The 24,793-nt window shown below is 48.6% G+C and overlaps 4 protein-coding genes across 6 annotated transcripts in view; all 4 read left to right on the forward strand.

The window, feature by feature from the left end:
* The first annotated feature begins 3,342 nt into the window (after nt 1–3,342).
* Nucleotides 3,343–24,793, forward strand: part of LOC113995163 (UDP-glucuronosyltransferase 1A1-like) — a 51,356-nt gene continuing 29,905 nt past the window's right edge. The window contains exon 1 of one of the 3 annotated variants that reach the window (XM_039384360.1): nt 3,343–4,261. In XM_039384360.1, coding sequence (XP_039240294.1) covers nt 3,410–4,261 — 852 coding nt within the window. In that variant the 5' untranslated portion in view covers nt 3,343–3,409. Of the gene's footprint in view, nt 4,262–18,038; nt 18,920–19,824; nt 20,886–24,793 lie in introns of those variants that run through there. The other 2 variants (XM_027734955.2, XM_027734960.2) reach the window with 2 other exon arrangements.
* LOC120323817 (UDP-glucuronosyltransferase 1A8-like) lies at nt 8,475–11,015 on the forward strand. The gene is made up of 3 exons (XM_039384364.1): nt 8,475–8,515; nt 9,563–10,358; nt 10,962–11,015. Exons 1-3 carry the CDS (start codon nt 8,475–8,477, stop codon nt 11,013–11,015), a joined length of 891 nt encoding a protein of 296 aa, XP_039240298.1.
* On the forward strand, nt 11,939–12,722 carry LOC113995188 (UDP-glucuronosyltransferase 1A1-like). Its single transcript, XM_027735011.2, has one exon. The coding sequence runs from the start codon at nt 12,010–12,012 to the stop codon at nt 12,709–12,711; it is 702 nt and encodes a 233-aa protein (XP_027590812.1). The 5' UTR covers nt 11,939–12,009; the 3' UTR covers nt 12,712–12,722.
* On the forward strand, nt 15,787–16,761 carry LOC120323811 (UDP-glucuronosyltransferase 1A1-like; the record flags this gene model as incomplete). The annotated part of the gene is made up of 1 exon (XM_039384361.1): nt 15,787–16,761. A coding segment is annotated over exon 1 (876 nt), but the record flags the coding sequence as incomplete, so codon positions are not given.

The raw sequence follows: 24,793 nt of genomic DNA on the forward strand, positions 1-24,793 counted from the left end.
GGCACCCTGTTGGCTCATGTTGAGCTTCCTGTCAATTAGTACCCCCAGGTCCCTTTCTGCCTGGCTGCTTTCCAGCCACTCTGTGCCCAGCCTGTAGCGCTGCAGGGGGTTGTTGTGGACAAAGTGCAGGACCCGGCACTTGGCTTTATTGAACTTCATCCCATTGGAATCAGCCCATCTCTCAAGTCTATCCAGATCCCTCTGCAGATCCCTCCTGCCTTCCAGCAGGTCGACACTCCCTCCCAGTTTGGTGTCATCAGCAAATTTGCTGATGATGGACTCAATCCCCTCATCTAAATCATCAATAAAGCTATTAAACAGGACTGGACCCAACACAGACCCCTGGGGAACACCACTGGTGACCGGCTGCCAGCTGGATGCAGCTCCATTCACCAGCACTCTCTGGGCCCGGCCCTCGAGCCAGCTCCTAATCCAGGAGAGGGTACACTTGTCCAAGCCATGGGCTACCAGCTTTTCCAGGAGTATGTTATGGGAGACAGTGTCAAAGGCCTTGCTGAAGTCTAGATAGACCACATCCACAGCCTTCCCCTCATCCACCAGGTGGGTCACCTGATCGTAAAAAGAGATCAGGTTGGTCAGACAGGACCTGCCCCTCCTAAACCCATGCTGGCTGGGTCTAATTCCTTGTCCATCCTGAAGGTGCTGTGTGATTGCACTCAGGATGATCTGCTCCATAACCCTGCCAGGCACCGAGGTCAGGCTGACAGGCCTGTAGTTGCCAGGGTCCTGCTTGCAGCCTTTTTTGTGGATTGGGGTGACATTCGCCAACCTCCAATCATCTGGGACCTTCCCAGAGAGCCAGGACTGCTGGAAGATGATGGAGAGCAGTTTGGCAAGCTCTTCTGCCAGCTCCCTCATCACCCTGGGATGGATCCCGTCTGGTCCCATAGACTTGTTAGGATCCAGCTGGCTCAGTAAGTTGCTAACTACATCCTCCTGGAATACAGGAGGGCTATTCAGCTCTCTGTCTCTGTCTATCTGCTCTAGCGGCCAGTTGTTCTGAGGGCCACCTGTCTTACTGCTAAAAACTGAGGCAAAGTAGGTGTTAAGTACCTCAGCCTTCTCCTTATCTTTGTTAACTATATTTCCCTCCAAGTCCAACAGAGAATTGAGGTTTTCCTTGCCCCTTCTTTTGCTATTAATGTATTTATAAAAGGACTTTTTGTTATCCCTAACTGAATTAGCCAAATTAACTTCAAATTCCACTTTTCTTTCCCTAATTTTTTTCCTGCATGACCTAGCTCTCTTCGTAAATTCTTCATAAGTAGCCAGCCCTTTTTTCCACAGTCTGTAAACTTTCTTTTTATCCCTGATTTCTTTCAGAACCTCCCTATTTAACCAAGCCGGCCGTCTTCCCCTCCGGCTGGCCTTTCGGCACACTGGAATAGCCTGTTCCTGTGCGCTCAAAATTGCCTGTTTGAAGCATGTCCATCCCTCCTGGACCCCCTTGCCTTTAAGGGTTGTTTCCCAGGGTATGCCCTGAATTAGTTTTTTGAATAGGCCAAAATCTGCCCTCCGGAAGTCCAGAGTAGAAGTTTTAATGATGGCTCTCCTTACATCCCTGAGGATTGAAAATTCTATTATTTCGTGGTCACTATGCCCTAGGCGGCCTCCAACCACTACATCATCCACCAGCCCCTCTCTGTTTGTAAACAGTAGGTCTAGTGGGGCCTTACCCCTGGTAGGCTCATTTACCAGTTGATGAAGGAAATTATCCTCTATACACTCCAGGAACCTCCTTGACTGCCTCTTCTCTGCAGTATGAAGCTCCCAGCAGATATCCGGCAGGTTAAAGTCACCCATGAGCACAAGGGCTGGAGATTTTGAGACATCTGCCAGCTGCTTGTAGAATAATTCATCTCCTTCATCATCCTGGTTGGGCGGTCTGTAACAGACACCCACAAGGATGTCAGCCTTGTTGGCCTTCCCCCTGATTCTGGTCCACAGGCACTCAACCTTGTCACTGCTGACCTCAACTTCAACAGAGTCAAGAGACTCTCTAACATATAAAGCCACCCCTCCACCTCTCCTACCCTGCCTGTCCTTTCTGAAGAGCTTGTAGCCCCCCATAGCAGCACTCCAGTCGTGTGAGTCATCCCACCACGTTTCTGTGACAGCAGCTATGTCATAGTTTTCCTGCTGCACTATGGCTTCCAGCTCCTCTTGTTTGTTTCCCATACTGCGTGCATTGGTGTACATGCACTTCAGCTGGGCCATTGATTTTATTCTCAACTCAGGCACTACACCCTTAGGCTTATTTCTGGAGAGCCCAGTTGCCGCCCCCTCCCCCTTCAAACCTAGTTTAAAGCCCTCCTAACTAACCCTGCCAACTTACGGGCTACAGTTCTTTTGCCCTTCCCAGACAGATGAAGCCCATCTGGTTTAACAAGACTAGGCAACATGGAGTTTGCCCCATGATCAAAAAACCCAAAATTTTGACGATAGCACCATCCTCTAAGCCACCTATTGGTAAGCTGTGCTTTCCTAAACCTCTCCTCATTTATCTCCTCATTCATCCCAGCTAGCACAGGAACTGAGCCAATTACTACCTGTGCTCCTGTCCCATGAAGTGATCGGGTCAGAGCCTTAAAATCTTTTTTAATTACCCTGGTACTCCTATTATTGATGTCATCACTTCCAACCTGGACAACCAACAGCGGGTAATAGTCGTTAGTTTGGGCATCAATGACATCAAAAGCAGTGGGGTGAGGCTGAAAAATCGTGTTTGTGCTGAAGCTGCTGGTTAACTAAGGCAGGCCTGACCCCTGGGCTCACTCCTGGGTCTCTGGTGGTTGTTAAAACACCATCAGAGTGCGATCTAGGCCCGGTGGGGAGAAGTTTTCAACCGGCTGTGAAACGACTGTGTAAAGCAAGAACTTGGGCTTCACCTTCACAGATCTGCCCCTCAGCTGCCACCTCCGCCCCTCGCCCCCTGGGGAGATTCCCGCCTGCTCGGGAGAGTTGGTTCATGCTCCTTTTCCCCTTCTCCTGAGGGTCTCCCGCTGTGTCCTCAGAGGAATGACCTGAACATCCACCAATTCACCCACAAGGAGGCTCTTTGCCTTTGCTGCTGTGCTGGTGGAGTTGTGTACACTGGGATCTCCTGCCTTCCTGGAATTTGCCTTCCTGAGAGACAAGTCCTGAGAGATCTGACAGCACCTTGAGGAGCTGATTCCCCATTAACAACAAGGAAATGACTCAGCACACAAAAGGGTCACAGTTTGACTTCCAAGAGAAAACAAAAAGAAAAAAAAACACCCACAATCCAAAGTGGTGAATTATTAACTACGGGATTATCTCAAAGTACAGGGCAACACCCCTCATTTTCCTTCAAAAGCATCTTCCAGCCACAGCCTGCAGGAGAAGCCTCTCCCACGGCCACGGGAACATGGCTCGGAGGCTCTGCTGTGCCTGGATCTTCCTCCTCCTCCTCCTCCTGCCCGGCCCCGCAGCCGGAGGGAAGCTGCTGGTGGTGCCCATGGTGGGGAGCCACTGGCTGAGCATGCAGGAGGTGGTGGAGAAGCTCAGCCAGCGGGGCCATGAGGTGGTGGTGCTGATGCCAGAGGTGAGCTGGCACATGAAGGCCTCGCAGGCCTACGAGGTGCTCACGTACCCGGTGACACAGACCCTGGAGGAGCTGGACGGCGCTTTCAATGACTTCGTGGCCGCTCACCTGAGGGGCCTGCCATTCCCCCAGAATATCCTGGATATCTACAAGAGCTACGTGCATGTCTTCAACACCTTCTTTGGCCAGTGCAAGGACCTGTTCCGCAGCCAGGAGACCCTGAAGGCGCTGAACCAGAGCGGGTTTGATGCCTTGCTGACGGACCCCTTCTTCATGTGCGGGGCCACGCTCGCCAACTACCTCTCGCTCCCCTTCGTGTTCTTCATGAGAGGCTTCGGCTGCGACCTCCACTTCAAAGCCCCACAGTGCCCAAGCCCCCCGTCCTACGTCCCGAGGGTGTTCACCTTCAACTCGGACCGCATGACTTTCTTCCAGAGGGTGGAAAACGCCCTGATGTCCCTCCTGGAGCACAAGTACTGTGATGGTTTCTACAGCGAAGCACTGAAGTTGTCCTCAGAAGTCCTGCAGAGGGATGTGTCCTTCATAGATCTGGTGCACTCTGCTTCCATTTGGCTGATGAGGTTTGACTTTGTATTCGAGTATGTCAGACCTGTGATGCCCAACATGGTCTTCATCGGAGGAATAAACTGTGCTAAGAAGAAACCACTGCCTCAGGTAATGTTCCTTTTCCTTCCTCCTTTCTTTCCTTTTCCACATTTTCCAGTGAAAATTCATTACTTTGTTTCAGGAAATTCATCGCTATTGATTATTTTTATTTCTGGGAATGCTTTAAAACAACCAGCTTTGGGCAGCTGTTTTCCACAGGCTGAAATCAAATCACCTTGAGAGAGACTTCCTTGAATTAATGAGGATTTTCTCACAAAACCAGGGATTTCATCTGCCAGCTACAAATTACTGCCCTCAGTGAATGTGTATTATTCGCCAAGCAGAACCAGTTTGGATTTCATTTTAATGGAATCTGACATATATTTCTGTAATCTGACCAAAAACCCGAAGGCCACGCTCTGGGAGTCATATTTTGGTTTTAACTCCAGGCTCTGCAACGTCAGTTAATTTGCTTTGGTTGTACTTTCATACTATTTAGTTCACAAATTGCCTGTCTGTGTTAAGTTATTCCTGTTTGGCGTCGTAGAACATACATGTCATGTTGAAATGGGAAGAAATAACCCACAAAAGTGTATTTGGGGAATGCAAAACTGAGGTTTTCACAGCTATTTCTTGACATCTGCTTTCACCGGAATTGTTCTGCAGGGTTTTCAAAGCTGAGCTAGAAATTTAAAGCTATTTTTGATAGTTACGATGTAGTCTCTGAAATAAGAACATTATTTTTCTCAAATCTCTTCCCTAGGAAATTACTCCTTCCCTTCTGAATTGTGATCACACAACATCCCTGCACAGTCTTTGAGCTGAAGGGGTGGTTTTTTGCTTTCTTCTTTCTGATTTCTTTCATACTCTTTGACAGGCTTATGCAGAGTCCACTAAACCTGATAAATAAGAATAAACTTGACAAATAAGAATAACATTATAAACTAGAATATTAGAATAATACTGTAACTAAGGCATTCTTTCACTTAAGACTCAAAGACGGGCACTAGTTTGAGATTTAAGAGGCAAATTCTTGCTGTTTGCATGACATTTACTTTATGTGTTGAGGATCTTAGAGCTGCAAAGAGTTTGTAAGTTTGCTAGAGGGGCAGAGCCATCCTGCCCTCATTTTCTACAGAATGATATATCACCGAATATTTTATCTCTATACCTGCCACCTTCTGTCTTCACACGCTCAGCAGGTGAAAATCACATGTTCCAGACCTGGCAAAACCTTGTGTATTCCTCCTCTCTGTAGCCCCATTTTCTGCAGACAGCAGAGGAATTGCTCCTATTTCACTTGGAATAGGGCCCAGCAAGGAGGCAGAAATGCAGCAGAGAGTAAACAAGTGTGAAGTGAATCAGAGGGGAGGGGGAAAAAATCTACCTGTTCACACACACTGGTAAGCCCTGGGTTGGTCATTATTGTTCAGAAACACAATAATATTATTCATTCATTCATGGCTGGGCTTCGCGAACGAAGATTTGGGAAGGCTCTATCCATATTTGTTACAGGCACGCTGGTGGCTTATGAGGCCAACACGAGATAGAGATATCCGATTGCAAAAGGTACAGCAGAAAGACTCCTTAGGTGGTAAATTCTGCAAGACATGATTCTTTCTGCGTTGTCTTTTCTCCTCAAGAGTGATCCTGCGTGTGTTCTCAAAGGAGACAGCAGCGTTATAGATGGTGTGTCTCCAGGCCTCCCGATTGGAGGCCAGAGCAGACCAGTTATGGTGATCAATATGGCCGAGGCTGAGATGTTGTTTCAGGGAGTCCTTGTATCTTCTTTTCGGGGCTCCTCTCTTGTGGCAGCCAGTGGCAAGTTCACCATAAAGCAAGATCTTAGGAAAGCAGTGGTCCTTCATCCTTGAGACGTGCCCTGCCCAGCGCAGCTGCGTTCTCAGTAACATGGCCTCAATACTTGTGACTGCTACTTGCTTTAGAACAGATGTGTTGGTCACATAATCTGACCAGTGGATGTTTAGGATTGTGCGGAGACAGCGTTGATGGAAGCGTTCTAGGAGACACAGGTGGTGGCGGTAGATGACCCATGATTCAGATCCATATAGGAGAGCAGACAGCACTATGGCTCTGTAAACACTGATCTTGGTACTTTTCTTCAGGTGTTTATTACGCCGTACTCTTTTGTGGAGTTTTCCAACAGCACTCTATGCCTTTGCTAACCTGTTGTCTATCTCCCCGTCAATCTCACCATCCGAGGAGATGAGGCTGCCTAGGTAATTAAACTGCTGGACTGATTTGAGCTCTGATTGGCCAATGGTGATGTGGGGATGATGGGGGACTTCCTGAGGTGCAGGTTGATGGAGAACCTCTGTCTTCTTTAAGCTGACCTCCAGACCAAAGAGCTCAGCAGCATCTGCAAAGCAGGATGTTAAACGCTGCAGGGCTGCTTCTGTGTGGGCAACAAGGGCGGAGTCATCAGCATAAAGCAGCTCCCGGACAAGATGGTTTAAGGTCTTGGTGTGGGCCTTCAGTCGCCTTAGGTTGAAAAGGCTTCCATCAGTACGGTATCGAATGTAGATACTGTCCTGATCATCGAGGTCTGCTGCGGCCCTTTGGAGCATCAAGCTAAAAAAGACTGGAATAACTATTATCATGGGAGTAATAAACAAACAATAATGCCAGGGCTGTGGGGTCAGTCCCTGGATTCAGTGTGGCACTGCTTTGACTTGCGTAAACCCCAGAACATTCCTGCAGCAAAGCCCTGAGGGCCTCAGTTCACTGCAGGGAATTTCAGGGAATGGCAGCAAACAAGGGGTCACACCATCCTGGTCAGGCTTTCTTTGGAGACCCAAGCTGGGGTATCACCACCTACTTTTATTTATAACAGCTCAGCAATCTGTTCTTCCCTCAGGAAACTTGAATTTTAGGGACTGCTTGTGCCTCTCTGGAAGTGGATTCAAAGCCACACATCCAACTGCCAAATTCCTGGCTCATTTTACCAAGAGAGGATGTCTCTTCTCATCAAAGCTGGGCTGCTGCTCAGGAGGGAACATGGGAGAGGGAAGGTGGAGCTCAGGGCTGAAGAGTCCAGGAGACACCTGGATGTGGTTGCTGATGTGTCTGTGAAAGGAGGAGAGCTCAGAGGTCTGGTTTAGTTGTTGGGGTTTTCCATGTGTGTGTGCTCTCGGTGGGATTAGGGAAAGGTATCACACCTCGTCCGAAATTTTGCTTTCTTCCCAATACATAAAAAGGGTTTTCAAGGCCATGGCTCCTTCTTTGTGTCCCCAAAGGCCTGTTCCACCCTCCTTTCCCTCTGTTTGCCCTCAGCCCATCATTCAGTTCCTTTTTTTGGTCTAGTACTGTGAAGGAAAAAAGAGAAACGGGATTGTTGTCCTCCTCCTCAGATCTGGGATTGCCTGATACATCCTGGTGGCTGTGATCTCTTCAGAAGAGATGCAGGTTTGACTGCTTCCAGAGGGTGGGAATTTAACATCAGCCTGGTGTTCTCAGCTGGTCTAGTCCATGAAGGAGATGCTGCTGCAGTTCCGATCCCTTCTGCCCGCTGTATTTTAAGGGCTGTCCTTTGAAAGCAAAACAGGCTTGTTTTCTTAGTAGGTATTTCCCAAGACAGTGGTATTATCCACAGTTATTACTCAAGATGCCAGCCCTGCTCTTTGTTTCATGGAAGAAGGACGGTGCTGACAGAATTCCAAGCTTAAACATTAATAGAAACTCCAAATGTTTTTCCGAGGACACGGTGCTTCCCTTCCATTCCGTTGACACGTGCCATATTGCAGGCTAATCCCAACAGGGCTGGGAAGTTAAATATTTGTTTTTGTGGTCAATAAGTTCCCTGCTTAGTTTGCATGGAGCTGCATACAAAGGACTGTGTGGGAGCCCCGCGGAGCAGAAGCCTCTGGTTCCCTTCCAGCGGCATGGCTCTTCCCTCCCGGGGCTTCTGTGGCTGGACCAGCCTCCTTCTTCTGCTGACATCATCCTTCATCCCTGCTGAAGGTGGGAAGATCCTGGTGATCCCTCAGGATGGAAGCCACTGGCTCAGCATGCGCCCAGTGGTGGAGAAGCTCCAGCAGAAGGGCCAGGAGGTGGTGGTGGTGGTGCCATTCATGAGCCTGGGACAAGAGAACTCCGCCAGGGATGTAGAGCCCTGAATGCCCTGCAGAAGGGAAATCCAGCCAAAGGCACCTGCCCTGCCACCTACTAATGAACTTATAAAATTTAATGAGAGCTTATCACCAACTTTTAAAGCCCCAGCAATTCATAATCAGGAAGGACCTGGACTCACAGGATTGGGGTCATGAACTGCCCCAACACTGGCCGTGAACGACTCATGACTTGGTGAATCGGGAGCGTGTTGGTGGTTTGTGTTATCGGAGGTACAACAGTGAACTGCTGTTTTGCAACCTCATTTTAGAGCTGATAAGATAAGGGGTTAAGTGAAAGTTGTGTGGAGAGGTGAAGGAAGACTCCCTGTTGGCTGCTTCTCTCAGAAAAAACACAAGTTTGCATTAATGAAAAGAAATGGAATTTTTCTCAGTGGTGCCCAATGGTTTGGGTTATGAAAAACAAAACAAAACCCAAACCCCAGATACTTCCACACTGATTTCTCATATTTATCTCCAAGTTATATTTCACTGTGCATTTTGCATTGGTCAGTAAATGTCAGGTGGCTGAGGGCAAGAAGAGGAGTCTGAGGCATTGAGGTGTCTTAGCTCGGGCGAGTGAGGTGCCTGAAGGTGACACACCATCAGAGTGCGTTCTAGGCCTGGTCGGGAGAAGTTTTCAACCGGTTGTGAAACAACTATGTAAAGCAAGAATTTGGGCTTCACCTTCACAGATCTGTCCCTCAGCTGCCACCTCCGCCCCTCGCCCCCTGGGGAGATTCCCGCCTGCTCGGGGGAGTTGGTTCATGCTCCTTTTCCCCTTCTCCTGAGGGTCTCTCGCTGTGTCCTCAGAGGAATGACCTGAACATCCACCAATTCACCCACAAGGAGGCTCTTTGCCTTTGCTGCTGTGCTGGTGGAGTTGTGTACACTGGGATCTCCTGCCTTCCTGGAATTTGCCTTCCTGAGAGACAAGTCCTGAGAGATCTGACAGCACCTTGAGGAGCTAATTCCCCATTAACACCATGGAAATGACTCAGCACACAAAAGGGTCACAGTTTGACTTCCAAGAGAAAACATAAAGAAAAAAAAACACCCACAATCCAAAGCGGTGAATTATTAACTACGGGATTATCTCAAAGTACAGGGCAACACCCATCATTTTCCTTCAAAAGCATCTTCCAGCCACAGCCTGCAGGAGAAGCCTCTCCCACGGCCACGGGAACATGGCTCGGAGGCTCTGCTGTGCCTGGATCTTCCTCCTCCTCCTCCTCCTGCCCAGCCCCGCAGCCGGAGGGAAGCTGCTGGTGGTGCCCATGGTGGGGAGCCACTGGCTGAGCATGCAGGAGGTGGTGGAGAAGCTCAGCCAGCGGGGCCATGAGGTGGTGGTGCTGATGCCAGAGGTGAGCTGGCACATGAAGACCTCGCAGGCCTACGAGGTGCTCACGTACCCGGTGACGCAGACCCTGGAGGAGCTGGACGGCGCCTTCAGCGAGTACGTGGCCACTTTCCTGAGGGGCCTGCCCTTTCCCCTGAATGTCCTGGACATGTACAAGAAATCGGTGCACGTCTTCAACACCTTCTTTGGCCAGTGCAAGGACCTGTTCCGCAGCCAGGAGACCCTGAAGGCGCTGAACCAGAGCGGGTTCGACGCCATCCTGACAGACCCCATCTTCATGTGCGGGCCGACGCTCGCCCACTACCTCTCGCTCCCCTTCGTGTTCTTCATGAGAGGCTTCGGCTGCAACCTCCACTTTGAAGCCCCACAGTGCCCAAGCCCCCTGTCCTACGTCCCGAGGCTGTTCACCTTCAACTCAGACCGCATGACTTTCTTCCAGAGGGTGGAAAATGCCCTGGTCTCCCTCCTGGAGCTCAAGTACTGTGATGGTTTCTACAACGAAGCACTGAAGTTGTCCTCAGAAGTCCTGCAGAGGGACGTGTCCCTCATGGACCTGGTGCACTCTGCTTCCATCTGGCTGCTGAGGTTTGACTTTGTATTCGAGTATGTCAGGCCTGTGATGCCCAACATGGTCTTCATTGGAGGAATAAACTGTGCTAAGAAGAAACCACTGCCTAAGGTAATGTTCCTTTTCCTTCCTCCTTTCCTTCCTTTTCCACATTTTCCAGTGAAAATTCATTACTTTGTTTCAGGAAATTCATCGCTATTGATTATTTTTATTTCTGGGAATGCTTTAAAACAACCAGCTTTGGGCAGCTGTTTTCCACAGGCTGAAATCAAATCACCATGAGAGAGACTTCCTTGAATTAATGAGGATTTTCTCACAAAACCAGGGATTTCATCTGCCAGCTACAAATTACTGCCCTCAGTGAATGTGTATTATTCGCCAAGCAGAACCAGTTTGGATTTCATTTTAATGGAATCTGACATATTTCTGTAATCTGACCAAAAACCCGAAGGCCACGCTCTGGGAGTCATATTTTGGTTTTAACTCCAGGCTCTGCAACGTCAGTTAATTTGCTTTGGTTGTACTTTCATACTATTTAGTTCACAAATTGTCTGTTAAGTTATTCCTGTTTGGGGTGGTAGAACATACATGTCATGTTGAAATGGGAAGAAATAACCCACAATAGTCTATTTGGTGAATGCAAAACTGAGGTTTTCACAGCTATTTCTTGATACTCCGCTTTTGGGTATAAACCTTCTGGTGTTCCTTCAACAGCTTGTCAGGGGTTCTGAGCAACTGGTGTGTTTTCCATGCATCTCCTTCCTCTGAGCTGTTTGAAAATACCCATTGAGTCAATCCATGTTGTGAACTACCAATGTGGAGATAGTGTGGGTGTTGGAGCTGCTCCTTTTGGAGGGCAGGTTCCTGGGAAGGGCAGAAAGCTGGGACAAGAGAGGTCCACCAGGGATGTAGAGCCCTGAATGCCCTGCAGAAGGGAAATCCAGCCAAAGGCACCTGCCCTGCCACCTACTAATGAACTTATAAAATTTAATGAGAGCTTATCACCAACTTTTAAAGCCCCAGCAATTCATAATCAGGAAGGACCTGGACTCACAGGATTGGGGTCATGAACTGCCCCAACACTGGCCGTGAACGACTCATGACTTGGTGAATCGGGAGCGTGTTGGTGGTTTGTGTTATCGGAGGTACAACAGTGAACTGCTGTTTTGCAACCTCATTTTAGAGCTGACAAGATAAGGGGTTAAGTGAAAGTTGTGTGGAGAGGTGAAGGAAGACTCCCTGTTGGCTGCTTCTCTCAGAAAAAACACAAGTTTGCATTAATGAAAAGAAATGGAATTTTTCTCAGTGTTGCCCAATGGTTTGGGTTATGAAAAACAAAACAAAACCCAAACCCAGATACTTCCACACTGATTTCTCAGATTTGTGTCCAAGTTATATTTCACTGTGCAACTTGCCTTGGTCAGTAAATGTCAGGTGGCTGAGGGCAAGAAGAGGAGTCTGAGGCATTGAGGTGTCTCAGCTCGGGCGAGTGAGGTGCCTGAAGGTGACACACCTTCCTGGGCTCACGCAAAGCCGCCTTGGAAGCACAACCCTGACCTTTCCCTTTTATGATGATGAATTACCTGCCGTGGCTCCGTTGCGTGCAGACCTATGAACACCTGGAATGGGAGTCAAGTCCAAGGGCAGGAGATCAGTGGAAGTTCTGCCAAGTGGGCGTTTGCTTGGGTGGGGTACAGCTACAAAAGCCTGAGAGCCAGCCCTGGCCTCTCAGTGTGTGGGCTCCTCTCTGGGCAGCTCCAACATGCTGAGGGCACTGCTGCTCCCCTTCCTGTGCCTCCTGAGTCCTGCCAGCGCTGGGAAGCTGCTGGTGATCCCCATGGAGGGCAGCCACTGGCTCAGCATGAAGGAAGTGGTGGCAGAGCTGAGCAAGAGAGGGCACGAAATTGTGGTTCTGGTACCGGACAACAAGGTATACATCGACTCCTCAGATGTCTATGACTTGAAAACCTACCCTGTCCCTATCAAGAAGGAAGAGATGGAAGAACAGATACGCTCATTGGGTCTGATGTGCTTTAGTGAAGAGCCTTTCCTGGTCAGATTTTGGAATACTCTGAAACATTTCCAGAAGACCGCTGCCCTGTTTGAAGCCGCCTGCAGATCCTTGCTGTACAACAAGGAGATGATGAAATACATCCAAGACAGCAAATTTGACGCCGTCTTCACGGATCCCTTCAATCCCTGTGGGCAGATCGTTGCTGTTCAGTTCTCCATCCCCAGTGTGTTCTTCCTGAGGGGTGTTCCGTGTAACATTGACAAACAGGCTGCTCAGGGCCCGGACCCGCCGTCCTACGTCCCACGGATATTCTCCCTCCAGACAGACCACATGACGTTCTCCCAGAGAGTGAAGAACTTCCTGCTCTTCCTTTCCGAGTCCTTCAGCTGCAACATCGCCTTCTCCCCCTTTGAAGAGCTTACCTACTTGGGTAAGAATCTGAGTATTTGAGGACACTGCCAGAAAACATTCCTGTAAAAACCAAGGAAAAGCTACTGGAGTTGTATCAAAGAGAACAACTATGTAAATCCATAAAAGGATATCCCTCTGATAAATCCATCACAGGAGATCCCAAAATCCCTCCAATAAACCCACAACAGGAGATCACAAACCCATGGCAGAAGGTCACAAAACCCATAAAAACCATCCCAAGTCCCTCTAATAAATACCTAACAGGAGATCCAAAACCCTCTGACAAATCCATGACAGGAGATCCCAAACCCCTCTGATAAATCCATGACAGGAGATCCCAAACACATGAAAGGGATACCCAAACGCCTCAAGTAAATCCATGGCAGGAGAGCCCAAATCCATGACAGGAGATCCCAAACTCCTCTGATAAATGGGATCCTCAATTCCCTCTAAATAAACCCATGACAGGAGATCCCCAGACACACGACAGGAGGTCCCAAAACCCATGAAAGGGATCCCCTAACCCCTCTAATAAACCCATGGCAGGAGATCCCAAAACCCATGAAAGGGATCCCCTAACCCCTCTAATAAACCCATGGCAGGAGACAGCAACCCCCCCAATAACCCCACGACAGGAGATCCCCCAAACCCCTCAATAACCCCATTCCAGGAGATCCCAACCCCCCGCAACGACCCCAAACCAGAAGATGCCAGAGCCCTGCACCAAGGCCGTGCCAGGACATCCCAAAGCCCCGCACTAATGCCGCGATAACCCCAAAAAGGCGGCCCTGCCCCGTCACTGACCGTGCCCAGCGCGGCCCTACAGCCCCGGCCCCGCGGCCGCCGCCATCTTTATGGGGGGGCGCCGCGCGGGGCACGCCGGGAAACGGCGGCCGCAAGGGCCTGCTGGGAGTTGTAGTTCTGGGATGGCCGCGGGGCGCGCATGGGAGTTATAGTTTGGTGGCGGGAGCGGGACACCGTGTCCAGGGAATCTGGGGATACCCCGTCCCCGGAAGTGTTCAAAGACAGGATGGGGCTTGGAGCAACCTAGGAGACTGCGAGGTGCATGGCGCGGCTTGGAAACTCCTGCCATGGGTTTTTTAGAGGGGTTTTTGGAGTCTCCTGCCATGGATTTATCAGAGGGGTTTGGGGTCTCCTGTCATGGATTTGTCAGAGGGGTTTGGGATCTCCTGCCATGGATTTATCAGAGGGTTTTGGATCTCCTGTCATGGATTTATCAGAGGGGTTTGGGATCCCCTGTCATGGATTTATTCCACCTTGGCAGGTGTGTTGTGCCTGCCCCAGTAATGCCCTCCCAAGCTCACAATGACCCAGACTGATCCCGCCAGAATCCCAGAACCATCAGGGTGGGAAGAGACCTCCAAGATCATTCAATGCCACCACCCCCCCACCCCTAAACCGTGTCCCCAGGGGCCACTGCCAGGAGCCTCCTGAACACTTCCAGAGATGGCAACTCCACCCCCTCCCTGGGCAACTTCTGTGAAAAAAGCAGCTCACAGTGAAAAAGCAATGTCTGGTATCCAACCTGACCCTCCCCTGGCACAATTCAAGGCCATTTCCTCTCATCCTGTCACTTGGGATGTGCTGGAAGAGCCCAATCTCCCCCAGCTGCCCCTCCTGTCAGGGGGTTGCAGAGCCAGAAGGTCCCCCCTGAGCCTCCTTTTCTCCAGGCTGAGCCCCCCCTGCTCCCTCAGCTGCTCCTGCTGCTCCAGCCCCTTCCCCAGCTCCGTTCCCTTCCTTGGACACGCTCCAGCCCCTCAATGTCCTTTTTGCCCTCCCAGCACAGCCCTTCTCCTTTGGGATTGTCAATTCACCCCATGAGATCCACGACTTCTTACCCAAATCTGACGTTCCCACTGTCCCCTCGCTCACATGTGAGCAGCGAGCGACCCTTATCTCGCCCTGCCTTGAACCCAGTGAGGTTTAACTCATCCATAAAACTTTGTTGGGACAACCAATCCAAGGGAGGGAGTCTCTGGAAAGCTCCCAACACCATCAAGGTACTGATTAACTTCACCCAGCCCGGCCTTGCCTTTGCACCCACCCCTCACCTTAAGGGAGCCATGAGGTTGGCATGGAAAATTCATCCCACAGCAGAAAGGAGGGAAGGGCAGGACATTCCCTCTTCAGCAAAGAAGCGCATTCCCTCTTTACAAAATATATAAATTAGCTCTTTTTGTGAGAAAATGCTGTTTGTTAAACTGGTCATCTTCCCAATGACCACAAAATTCAAGTATTTTGTGTTCTGACAAAAACCTGCTGTTTGCCACTTTTCCACTAGTTTCTCCCCACAGAGAAATAATTCCAGGCACTGGTAAAATGAGGGGGAAAATAAGGAAAGGATGAGGAAAACAATATGCAATATATAATTATATCTTAGTGTGTTGAATGAGGGAAGAGAAGTTGTGTGCCTGAGGGACAGCTGTGGCTCTAAAAATCTCAGGTTGTGTTCTTTTCCCATGTAATTTAGTCGTTAGTTTGGGCATCAATGACATCAAAAGCAGTGGGGTGAGGCTGAAAAATCGTGTTTGTGCTGAAGCTGCTGGTTAACTAAGGCAGGCCTGACCCCTGGGCTCACTCCTGGGTCTCTGGTGGTTGTTAAAACACCATCAGAGTGCGATCTAGGCCCGGTGGGGAGAAGTTTTCAACCGGCTGTGAAACGACTGTGTAAAGCAAGAACTTGGGCTTCACCTTCACAGATCTGTCCCTCAGCTGCCACCTCCGCCCCTCGCCCCCTGGGGAGATTCCCGCCTGCTCGGGAGAGTTGGTTCATGCTCCTTTTCCCCTTCTCCTGAGGGTCTCCCGCTGTGTCCTCAGAGGAATGACCTGAACATCCATCAATTCACCCACAAGGAGGCTCTTTGCCTTTGCTGCTGTGCTGGTGGAGTTGTGTACACTGGGATCTCCTGCCTTCCTGGAATTTGCCTTCCTGAGAGACAAGTCCTGAGAGATCTGACAGCACCTTGAGGAGCTAATTCCCCATTAACAACAAGGAAATGACTCAGCACACAAAAGGGTTACAGTTTGACTTCCAAGAGAAAACAAAAAGACAAATAAACCGCCCACAATCCAAAGTGGTGAATTATTAACTACGGGATTATCTCAAAGTATAGGGCAACACCCATCATTATCCTTCAAAAGCATCTTCCAGCCACAGCCTGCAGGAGAAGCCTCTCCCACGGCCACGGGAACATGGCTCGGAGGCTCTGCTGTGCCTGGATCTTCCTCCTCCTCCTCCTCCTGCCCGGCCCCGCAGCCGGAGGGAAGCTGCTGGTGGTGCCCATGGTGGGGAGCCACTGGCTGAGCATGCAGGAGGTGGTGGAGAAGCTCAGCCAGCGGGGCCATGAGGTGGTGGTGCTGATGCCAGAGGTGAGCTGGCACATGAAGGCCTCGCAGGCCTACGAGGTGCTCACGTACCCGGTGACACAGACCCTGGAGGAGCTGGACGGCGCCTTCAGCGAGTACGTGGCCACTCACCTGAGGGGCCTGCCCTTCCCCCTGAATGTCCTGGACATGTACAAGAAATCGGTGCACGTCTTCAACACCTTCTTTGGCCAGTGCAAGGACCTGTTCCGCAGCCAGGAGACCCTGAAGGCGCTGAACCAGAGCGGGTTCGACGCCATCCTGACAGACCCCATCTTCATGTGCGGGCCGACGCTCGCCCACTACCTCTCGCTCCCCTTCGTGTTCTTCATGAGAGGCTTCGGCTGCAACCTCCACTTTGAAGCCCCACAGTGCCCAAGCCCCCTGTCCTACGTCCCGAGGCTGTTCACCTTCAACTCAGACCGCATGACTTTCTTCCAGAGGGTGGAAAATGCCCTGGTCTCCCTCCTGGAGCTCAAGTACTGTGATGGTTTCTACAGCGAAGCACTGAAGTTGTCCTCAGAAGTCCTGCAGAGGGACGTGTCCCTCATGGACCTGGTGCACTCTGCTTCCATCTGGCTGCTGAGGTTTGACTTTGTATTCGAGTATGTCAGACCTGTGATGCCCAACATGGTCTTCATTGGAGGAATAAACTGTGCTAAGAAGAAACCATTGGCTAAGGTAATGTTCCTTTTCCTTCCTCCTTTCCTTCCTTTTCCACATTTTCCAGTGAAAATTCATTACTTTGTTTCGGAAAATTTATCGCTATTGATTATTTTTATTTCTGGGAATGCTTTAAAACAACCAGCTTTGGGCAGCTGTTTTCCACAGGCTGAAATCAAATCACCATGAGAGAGACTTCCTTGAATTAATGAGGATTTTCTCACAAAACCAGGGATTTCATCTGCCAGCTACAAATTACTGCCCTCAGTGAATGTGTATTATTCGCCAAGCAGAACCAGTTTGGATTTCATTTTAATGGAATCTGACATATTTCTGTAATCTGACCAAAAACCCGAAGGCCACGCTCTGGGAGTCATATTTTGGTTTTAACTCCAGGCTCTGCAACGTCAGTTAATTTGCTTTGGTTGTACTTTCATACTATTTAGTTCACAAATTGCCTGTCTGTGTTAAGTTATTCCTGTTTGGCGTCGTAGAACATACATGTCATGTTGAAATGGGAAGAAATAACCCACAATAGTGTATTTGGGGAATGCAAAACTGAGGTTTTCACAGCTATTTCTTGACATCTGCTTTCACCGGAATTGTTCTGCAGGGTTTTCAAAGCTGAGCTAGAAATTTAAAGCTATTTTTGATAGTTACGATGTAGTCTCTGAAATAAGAACATTATTTTTCTCCAGGACACAAATCTCTTCCCTAGGAAATTACTCCTTCCCTTCTGAATTGTGGTCACACAACATCCCTGCACAGTCTTTGAGCTGAAGGGGTGGTTTTTTGCTTTCTTCTTTCTGATTTCTTTCATACTCTTTGACAGGCTTATGCAGAGTCCACTAAACCTGATAAATAAGAAGAAACTTGACAAATAAGAATAACATTATAAACTAGAATATTAGAATAATACTGTAGCTAAGGCATTCTTTCACTTAAGACTCAAAGATGGGCACTAGTTTGAGATTGTCCTTTGAAAGCAAAACAGGCTTGTTTTCTTAGTAGGTATTTCCCAAGACAGTGGTATTATGCACAATTATTACTCAAGATGCCAGCCCTGCTCTTAGTTTTATGGAGGAAGGACGGTGCTGACAGAATTCCAAGCTTAAACATTAATAGAAACTCCAAATGTTTTTCCGAGGACACGGTGCTTCCCTTCCATTCCGTTGACACGTGCCATATTGCAGGCTAATCCCAACAGGGCTGGGAAGTTAAATATTTGTTTTTGTGGTCAATAAGTTCCCTGCTTATTTGCATGGAGCTGCATATAAAGGACTGTGTGGGAGCCCCGCAGAGCAGAAGCCTCTGGTTCCCTTCCAGCGGCATGGCTCTTCCCTCCCGGGGCTTCTGTGGCTGGACCAGCCTCCTTCTTCTGCTGACATCGTCCTTCATCCCTGCTGAAGGTGGGAAGATCCTGGTGATCCCTCAGGACGGAAGCCACTGGCTCAGCATGCGCCCAGTGGTGGAGAAGCTCCAGCAGAAGGGCCATGAGGTGGTGGTGGTGGTGCCATCCACGAGCCTGTACCTGACCTCAAAGGAGCCGCAGAACTACACCGTGAGGGTGTACCCCGCCCCGTACCCAGATGGGTACCTGGATGCCACCCTCAAGGCCTTTGTTGATGCTCATTTTACTGAAGGATCTGTTTTGAATTTTATTATTGCCTCGTACCAAAGCACAGTAGAGATATCCAGGGTCTTCTTCATGAACTGCCAGAGCCTCCTGCAGGACCAAGACCTGCTGCGGTACCTGAGGGAGAGCAAGTTCGACGTGGTGTTCACGGATCCCATCCTGATGTGTGGACCCGTGGTGGCCGAGTACCTTTCAGTCCCTTCCATCTACTTCCTGCGGGGCTTTCCCTGTGGGATGGATTTCGATGCTACCCAGTGTCCAAACCCTCCTTCCTACATCCCCAGGCTCTTCCTGTATTATTCAGACACCATGACCTTTGCTCAACGTGTGAAGAACATGCTGGTGAATCTCCTGGAGCTCTTCTACTGTAAGCCAATATATGCTGAATTTGAAGAACTTGCATCTGAGGTTTTGAAGAAGAAGGTGACAGCCACAGAGCTTCTGAGCCATGGATCATTTTGGTTAATGAGATACGATTTTGTGCTCGAGTTCCCAAGACCAGTGATGCCCAACATGGCCTTTATTGGAGGGATAAACTGTCAGCAGAAGAAAAAACTCTCTCAGGTATAACGTTTTATTTTGGGGGTTTTGTGCTGTTGGTTTTTTTTTCAGGTGAAAAGGCAAAAATAGAAATAGGAAAATAGAATTGTAGCATCACAGAATGGTTTGGGTTGGAAGGGACCTGAAAGATCATCTCGCTTGGCAGGGATGCCACTCCCATCCTTACATCAAATCCTACCTGAAAACATCTTGATGTTTAAAGATAAAAAGCTAATGACAAATCCTGCATGAGGCAAAAATGGGATTTCCTAATATCCAGCCTTCAGGTTATATCATATCCTGGCAAACCTAAAGCCACATCAGGCATAATTATGAGAATTTACATGACATATAATTGTTATGCAAATGTAAAAATCTTGTTGAACTGAAGCTCACCTCAGCTTTGGTGTCCTCCCTTCTCACTGGTAACTGTCTGTCTATCCTTCCATATATCCCTTCTCCTTTCATCCACCTTGAAGGTTACAGGGCTTAAATTTTACCCATTCACCATCTTTTTTTCTGTCACAACCGTCTGCCAGACTGATTCCTTTCCAGGCTGTTGTGTCAAGGTGTCCCTATCTAACCTCCAAAAGAAATGCTCCCCTTCTTTTTTATCCTCCCCTTCTTTCAGAGGTTATTGAGTTAACTTTGAAGCTTTTTTGGGTGTTTTCTGTAAATTCCAATTTGGGCTTTTGGGTGTCAACCTTCTGGTGTTCCTTCATCAGCTTGTCAGGGGTTCTGAGCAACTGGTGTGTTTTCCATGCATCTCCATCCTCTGAGCTGTTTGAAAATTCCCATTGAGTCAATCCATGTTGTGAACTACCAATATGGAGACAGTGTGGGTGATGGAATTTGCCTTCCTGGAATTTGCCTTCCTGAGAGACAAGTCCTGAGAGATCTGACAGCACCTTGAGGAGCTGATTCCCCATTAACACCAAGGAAGTGACTCAGCACACAAAAGGGTCACAGTTTGACTTCCAAGAGAAAACAAAAAGAAAAATAAACCACTCACAATCCAAAGCAGTGAATTATTAACTACGGGATTATCTCAAAGTATAGGGCAACACCCATCATTATCCTTCAAAAGCATCTTCCAGCCACAGCCTGCAGGAGAAGCCTCTCCCACGGCCACGGGAACATGGCTCGGAGGCTCTGCTGTGCCTGGATCTTCCTCCTCCTCCTCCTCCTGCCCGGCCCCGCAGCCGGAGGGAAGCTGCTGGTGGTGCCCATGGTGGGGAGCCACTGGCTGAGCATGCAGGAGGTGGTGGAGAAGCTCAGCCAGCGGGGCCATGAGGTGGTGGTGCTGATGCCAGAGGTGAGCTGGCACATGAAGGCCTCGCAGGCCTACGAGGTGCTCACGTACCCGGTGACACAGACCCTGGAGGAGCTGGACGGCGCCTTCAGCGAGTACGTGGCCACTCACCTGAGGGGCCTGCCCTTCCCCCTGAATGTCCTGGACATGTACAAGAAATCGGTGCACGTCTTCAACACCTTCTTTGGCCAGTGCAAGGACCTGTTCCGCAGCCAGGAGACCCTGAAGGCGCTGAACCAGAGCGGGTTTGATGCCTTGCTGACGGACCCCTTCTTCATGTGCGGGCCGACGCTCGCCCACTACCTCTCGCTCCCCTTCGTGTTCTTCATGAGAGGCTTCGGCTGCAACCTCCACTTTGAAGCCCCACAGTGCCCAAGCCCCCTGTCCTACGTCCCGAGGCTGTTCACCTTCAACTCAGACCGCATGACTTTCTTCCAGAGGGTGGAAAACGCCCTGGTCTCCCTCCTGGAGCTCAAGTACTGTGATGGTTTCTACAACGAAGCACTGAAGTTGTCCTCAGAAGTCCTGCAGAGGGACGTGTCCCTCATGGACCTGGTGCACTCTGCTTCCATCTGGCTGCTGAGGTTTGACTTTGTGTTTGACTATGTCAGGCCTGTGATGCCCAACATGGTCTTCATTGGAGGAATAAACTGTGCTAAGAAGAAACCACTGCCTAAGGTAATGTTCCTTTTCCTTCCTCCTTTCTTTCCTTTTCCACATTTTCCAGTGAAAATTCATTACTTTGTTTCAGGAAATTCATCGCTATTGATTATTTTTATTTCTGGGAATGCTTTAAAACAACCAGCTTTGGGCAGCTGTTTTCCACAGGCTGAAATCAAATCACCTTGAGAGAGACTTCCTTGAATTAATGAGGATTTTCTCACAAAACCAGGGATTTCATCTGCCAGCTACAAATTACTGCCCTCAGTGAATGTGTATTATTCGCCAAGCAGAACCAGTTTGGATTTCATTTTAATGGAATCTGACATATATTTCTGTAATCTGACCAAAAACCCGAAGGCCACGCTCTGGGAGTCATATTTTGGTTTTAACTCCAGGCTCTGCAACATCAGTTAATTTGCTTTGGTTGTACTTTCATACTATTTAGTTCACAAATTGCCTGTCTGTGTTAAGCTATTCCTGTTTGGCGTCGTAGAACATACATGTCATGTTGAAATGGGAAGAAATAACCCACAATAGTGTATTTGGGGAATGCAAAACTGAGGTTTTCACAGCTATTTCTTGACATCTGCTTTCACCGGAATTGTTCTGCAGGGTTTTCAAAGCTGAGCTAGAAATTTAAAGCTATTTTTGATAGTTACGATGTAGTCTCTGAAATAAGAACATTATTTTTCTCCAGGACACAAATCTCTTCCCTAGGAAATTACTCCTTCCCTTCTGAATTGTGGTCACACAACATCCCTGCACAGTCTTTGAGCTGAAGGGGTGGTTTTTTGCTTTCTTCTTTCTGATTTCTTTCATACTCTTTGACAGGCTTATGCAGAGTCCACTAAACCTGATAAATAAGAATAAACTTGACAAATAAGAATAACATTATAAACTAGAATATTAGAATAATACTGTAACTAAGGCATTCTTTCACTTAAGACTCAAAGACGGGCACTAGTTTGAGATTTAAGAGGCAAATTCTTGCTGTTTGCATGACATTTACTTTATGTGTTGAGGATCTTAGAGCTGCAAAGAGTTTGTAAGTTTGCTAGAGGGGCAGAGCCATCCTGCCCTCATTTTCTACAGAATGATATATCACCGAATATTTTATCTCTATACCTGCCACCTTCTGTCTTCAACAACAAAAAAAATTCCTTATTATCTGCGCTCCCTCATCAGAGGGGGGGGGGGGGGGGGGGGAGGGGGGGGGGGGGGGGGGGGGGGAGAAGATCTTCACACGCTCAGCAGGTGAAAATCACATGTTCCAGACCTGGCAAAACCTTGTGTATTCCTCCTCTCTGCCTTTTTTAGCCCCATTTTCTACAGACAGCAGAGGAATTGCTCCTATTTCACTTGGAATAGGGCCCAGCAAGGAGGCAGAAATGCAGCAGAGAGTAAACAAGTGTGAAGTGAATCAGAGGGAATGGGAAAAAAATCTACCTGTTCACACACACTGGTAAGCCCTGGGTTGGTCATTATTGTTCAGAAACACAATAATATTGTAGGGCAAGAATAAATATTATCATGGGAGTAATAAACAAACAATAATGCCAGGGTTGTGGGGTCAGTCCCTGGATTCAGTCAGTGAAGATTCAACCCTGAAGGTCCTTGTGGGTCTCTTCCAACTCAGGTTATTCTGTGACTCTGCCAGACTCCAAAGTCTGTAAGAATCATCTCAGAGGGGGTGGGAGAACATGAGGCCACAGGCCTGGGTCTCAAGGAAGACAAACTGCACTTCAAGTGACTCAGACTGGCTGCTTCAGGCTGCATTTCTCTTGCCCTGCACCTTTCGTGGCTCTCAGTAGCAATTCCATACCCATTGTTGGCCAGAAATCCGGTTGCCAAGTAAACTCAGACCCTGAGCCCCGGCCCCTTCGGTTTGCTCCTCCCCACATCCCTGCACCTCCCATGGTTTGTAGAGGAGAGAGTGAAGGAAGCTGTAAAACACATGTCCCTCCACAAAAATCCCCTCCTGCCTCAGGTTCCCTTTCCATGGGAACTTCGTCTTCTGGTTAAACTAAAATTTAAAAAGAAATTAAATTAAAACTACTTCTCTAACGTGAGTCTAAAGGCACTTATATTTGATAGAGGTCTGTGGACAAAAATCTACGAAGGGTTTAGGAGTAATATATTTATTTAGAAATATCAAATACACTGATATTTTCTCTACAAAAGCTAGTTCCAATTACAGTTACCTGGACAGCCTTAAATGTCACCTTTCTGTTAGGATAGTCATTAATTTCAGGATAATATACTATCATTTTCGTACCATTTTTAGTTGCAGCTTAGGAAAGAGCTGCAGCTTAGGGAATGATCTGTGTTGTGTGATCTCCTTTCCTGCAGCTTCTTGCCCTCACAAAGATTTCAATTACTTTCCAACTCACAGAATTGCTTTTGTGGGTTGTCTTTCCTCTGAAGTCCTGCTGGCCAAACTAAATCCTCTCTTATCCTGGGCAGGCAAAATGCCAGGGCAGGAAAAACCTGAGGGGGGAATTGGGCAGGTTCACAGCAGCAACCACCAAGCTGCACTTGCCAGACCCTGCTTAGCATCAAAAAAATAAGGGCTGGCTTCAATTGCACAAGGATTCCTGCAGGGTTAAGCCTGATCTGTCATCCAGAGACCTGGGAAATTCAATTACACCGAATCCCAGGATGGTTTGGGTTGGGAGGGACCGTAAAGCTCATCCAGTCCCACGGGCAGGGACACCTCCCACTAGCCCAGGGTGCTCCAAGCCCCACCCAGCCTGGCCTGAGACACTTCCAGGGATCCACAACTCTTGCATTTGAGCAACCTCTTCCTGCTTGCAGGGCCCAGAGCACCAGTGGGGCATCAATCTCATTCCACAGGAGGAAAACAAATCCTGGTTTTTGTGGAACCAACCCTTCCAGGCTGCCTCAACAAACATTTGGGTTTAGCTCTAGTTTTAGTGCTGCTGAGATATCCATTTTCCACCCTTCTTCCTTAATCCCACTGTTTGCTGCTCAGAAATCCACACATCCCAGCCAGTCCAACTCAGGGATGAGCAGCTGGGGAGAGTTTTAGGACAGTCCCAACTCCCCAAAGCCAGCTCAGAGACACCCTGGAATAACCCCCACAAGCTTTGTCACAGCTGAGAGAAGAACAAACCTGCAGCCTTGTGTCACCCCAGCCTGGTCTAACACAAACTTGATGTCCCTTGGTCCCCACTGGGGAAGGTTTTCCTCCAAGCAGGCCCACAACTCTCACTCTTGGAGCCCTCAGCTCCTCAGATCCCTGTTTGCACGTGAATCAGGAGCACCACACCCTCGGGAGCTGAAAGGGCTACGGGTGCCCTTTGCTCCTCCTAATGAAAAACAAACACAGAGAAACTTATCATGGTAGTTTGAAATATTGAGCCAGGCTGGTAATTTTCTCAATAATGATTACCCACCTTTGTTCTGACCTGTGCTAACCTAGGAACTTCAGCCTTTCTTTATCTGTTTGGCCGTTCTCCTTTTACCTCTAATTTGATTTTTTTTCTTTGATTCTGCCCTTCCTGTTGCCGCCTCGCCTTTACCACAGTTTTTGCTCTGATGATCTGGTACAAAAAGTCTGTGGAGTCCATAAGAAAGTGTAGCCATACTATCAAAGATTTCTCCTCTTACAGTCAAGGCAAGATGAACTTTTATTGACTGTTTTCAGCCACCTGATTTTGCTGAAAATCTTCAAGTGCAGAGTAAAAACACACCAAGTAGCAAGTTCCAAATGAATTTGGTCAGTTCTTGTCACAGCAGTTGCAATAAACCCTTTTGTCTCTGAATTTCCAGCATTTCATGAGAATTAATCATAAATGTGGTCAGTCTCACACCTTCAGTGTGGGCTGTCTCCCAAATATCTCTCAAATATTGGTCCTCATATTTTTGGCCCTGTCTAAAAATTGCCTTTTCCACGTCTAAAG

Source organism: Pipra filicauda, unplaced genomic scaffold, assembly GCF_003945595.2.
Source record: "Pipra filicauda isolate LSUMZ 115617 unplaced genomic scaffold, ASM394559v2 scaffold348_size1222971_pilon, whole genome shotgun sequence".
Lineage (NCBI taxonomy): Eukaryota > Metazoa > Chordata > Aves > Passeriformes > Pipridae > Pipra > Pipra filicauda.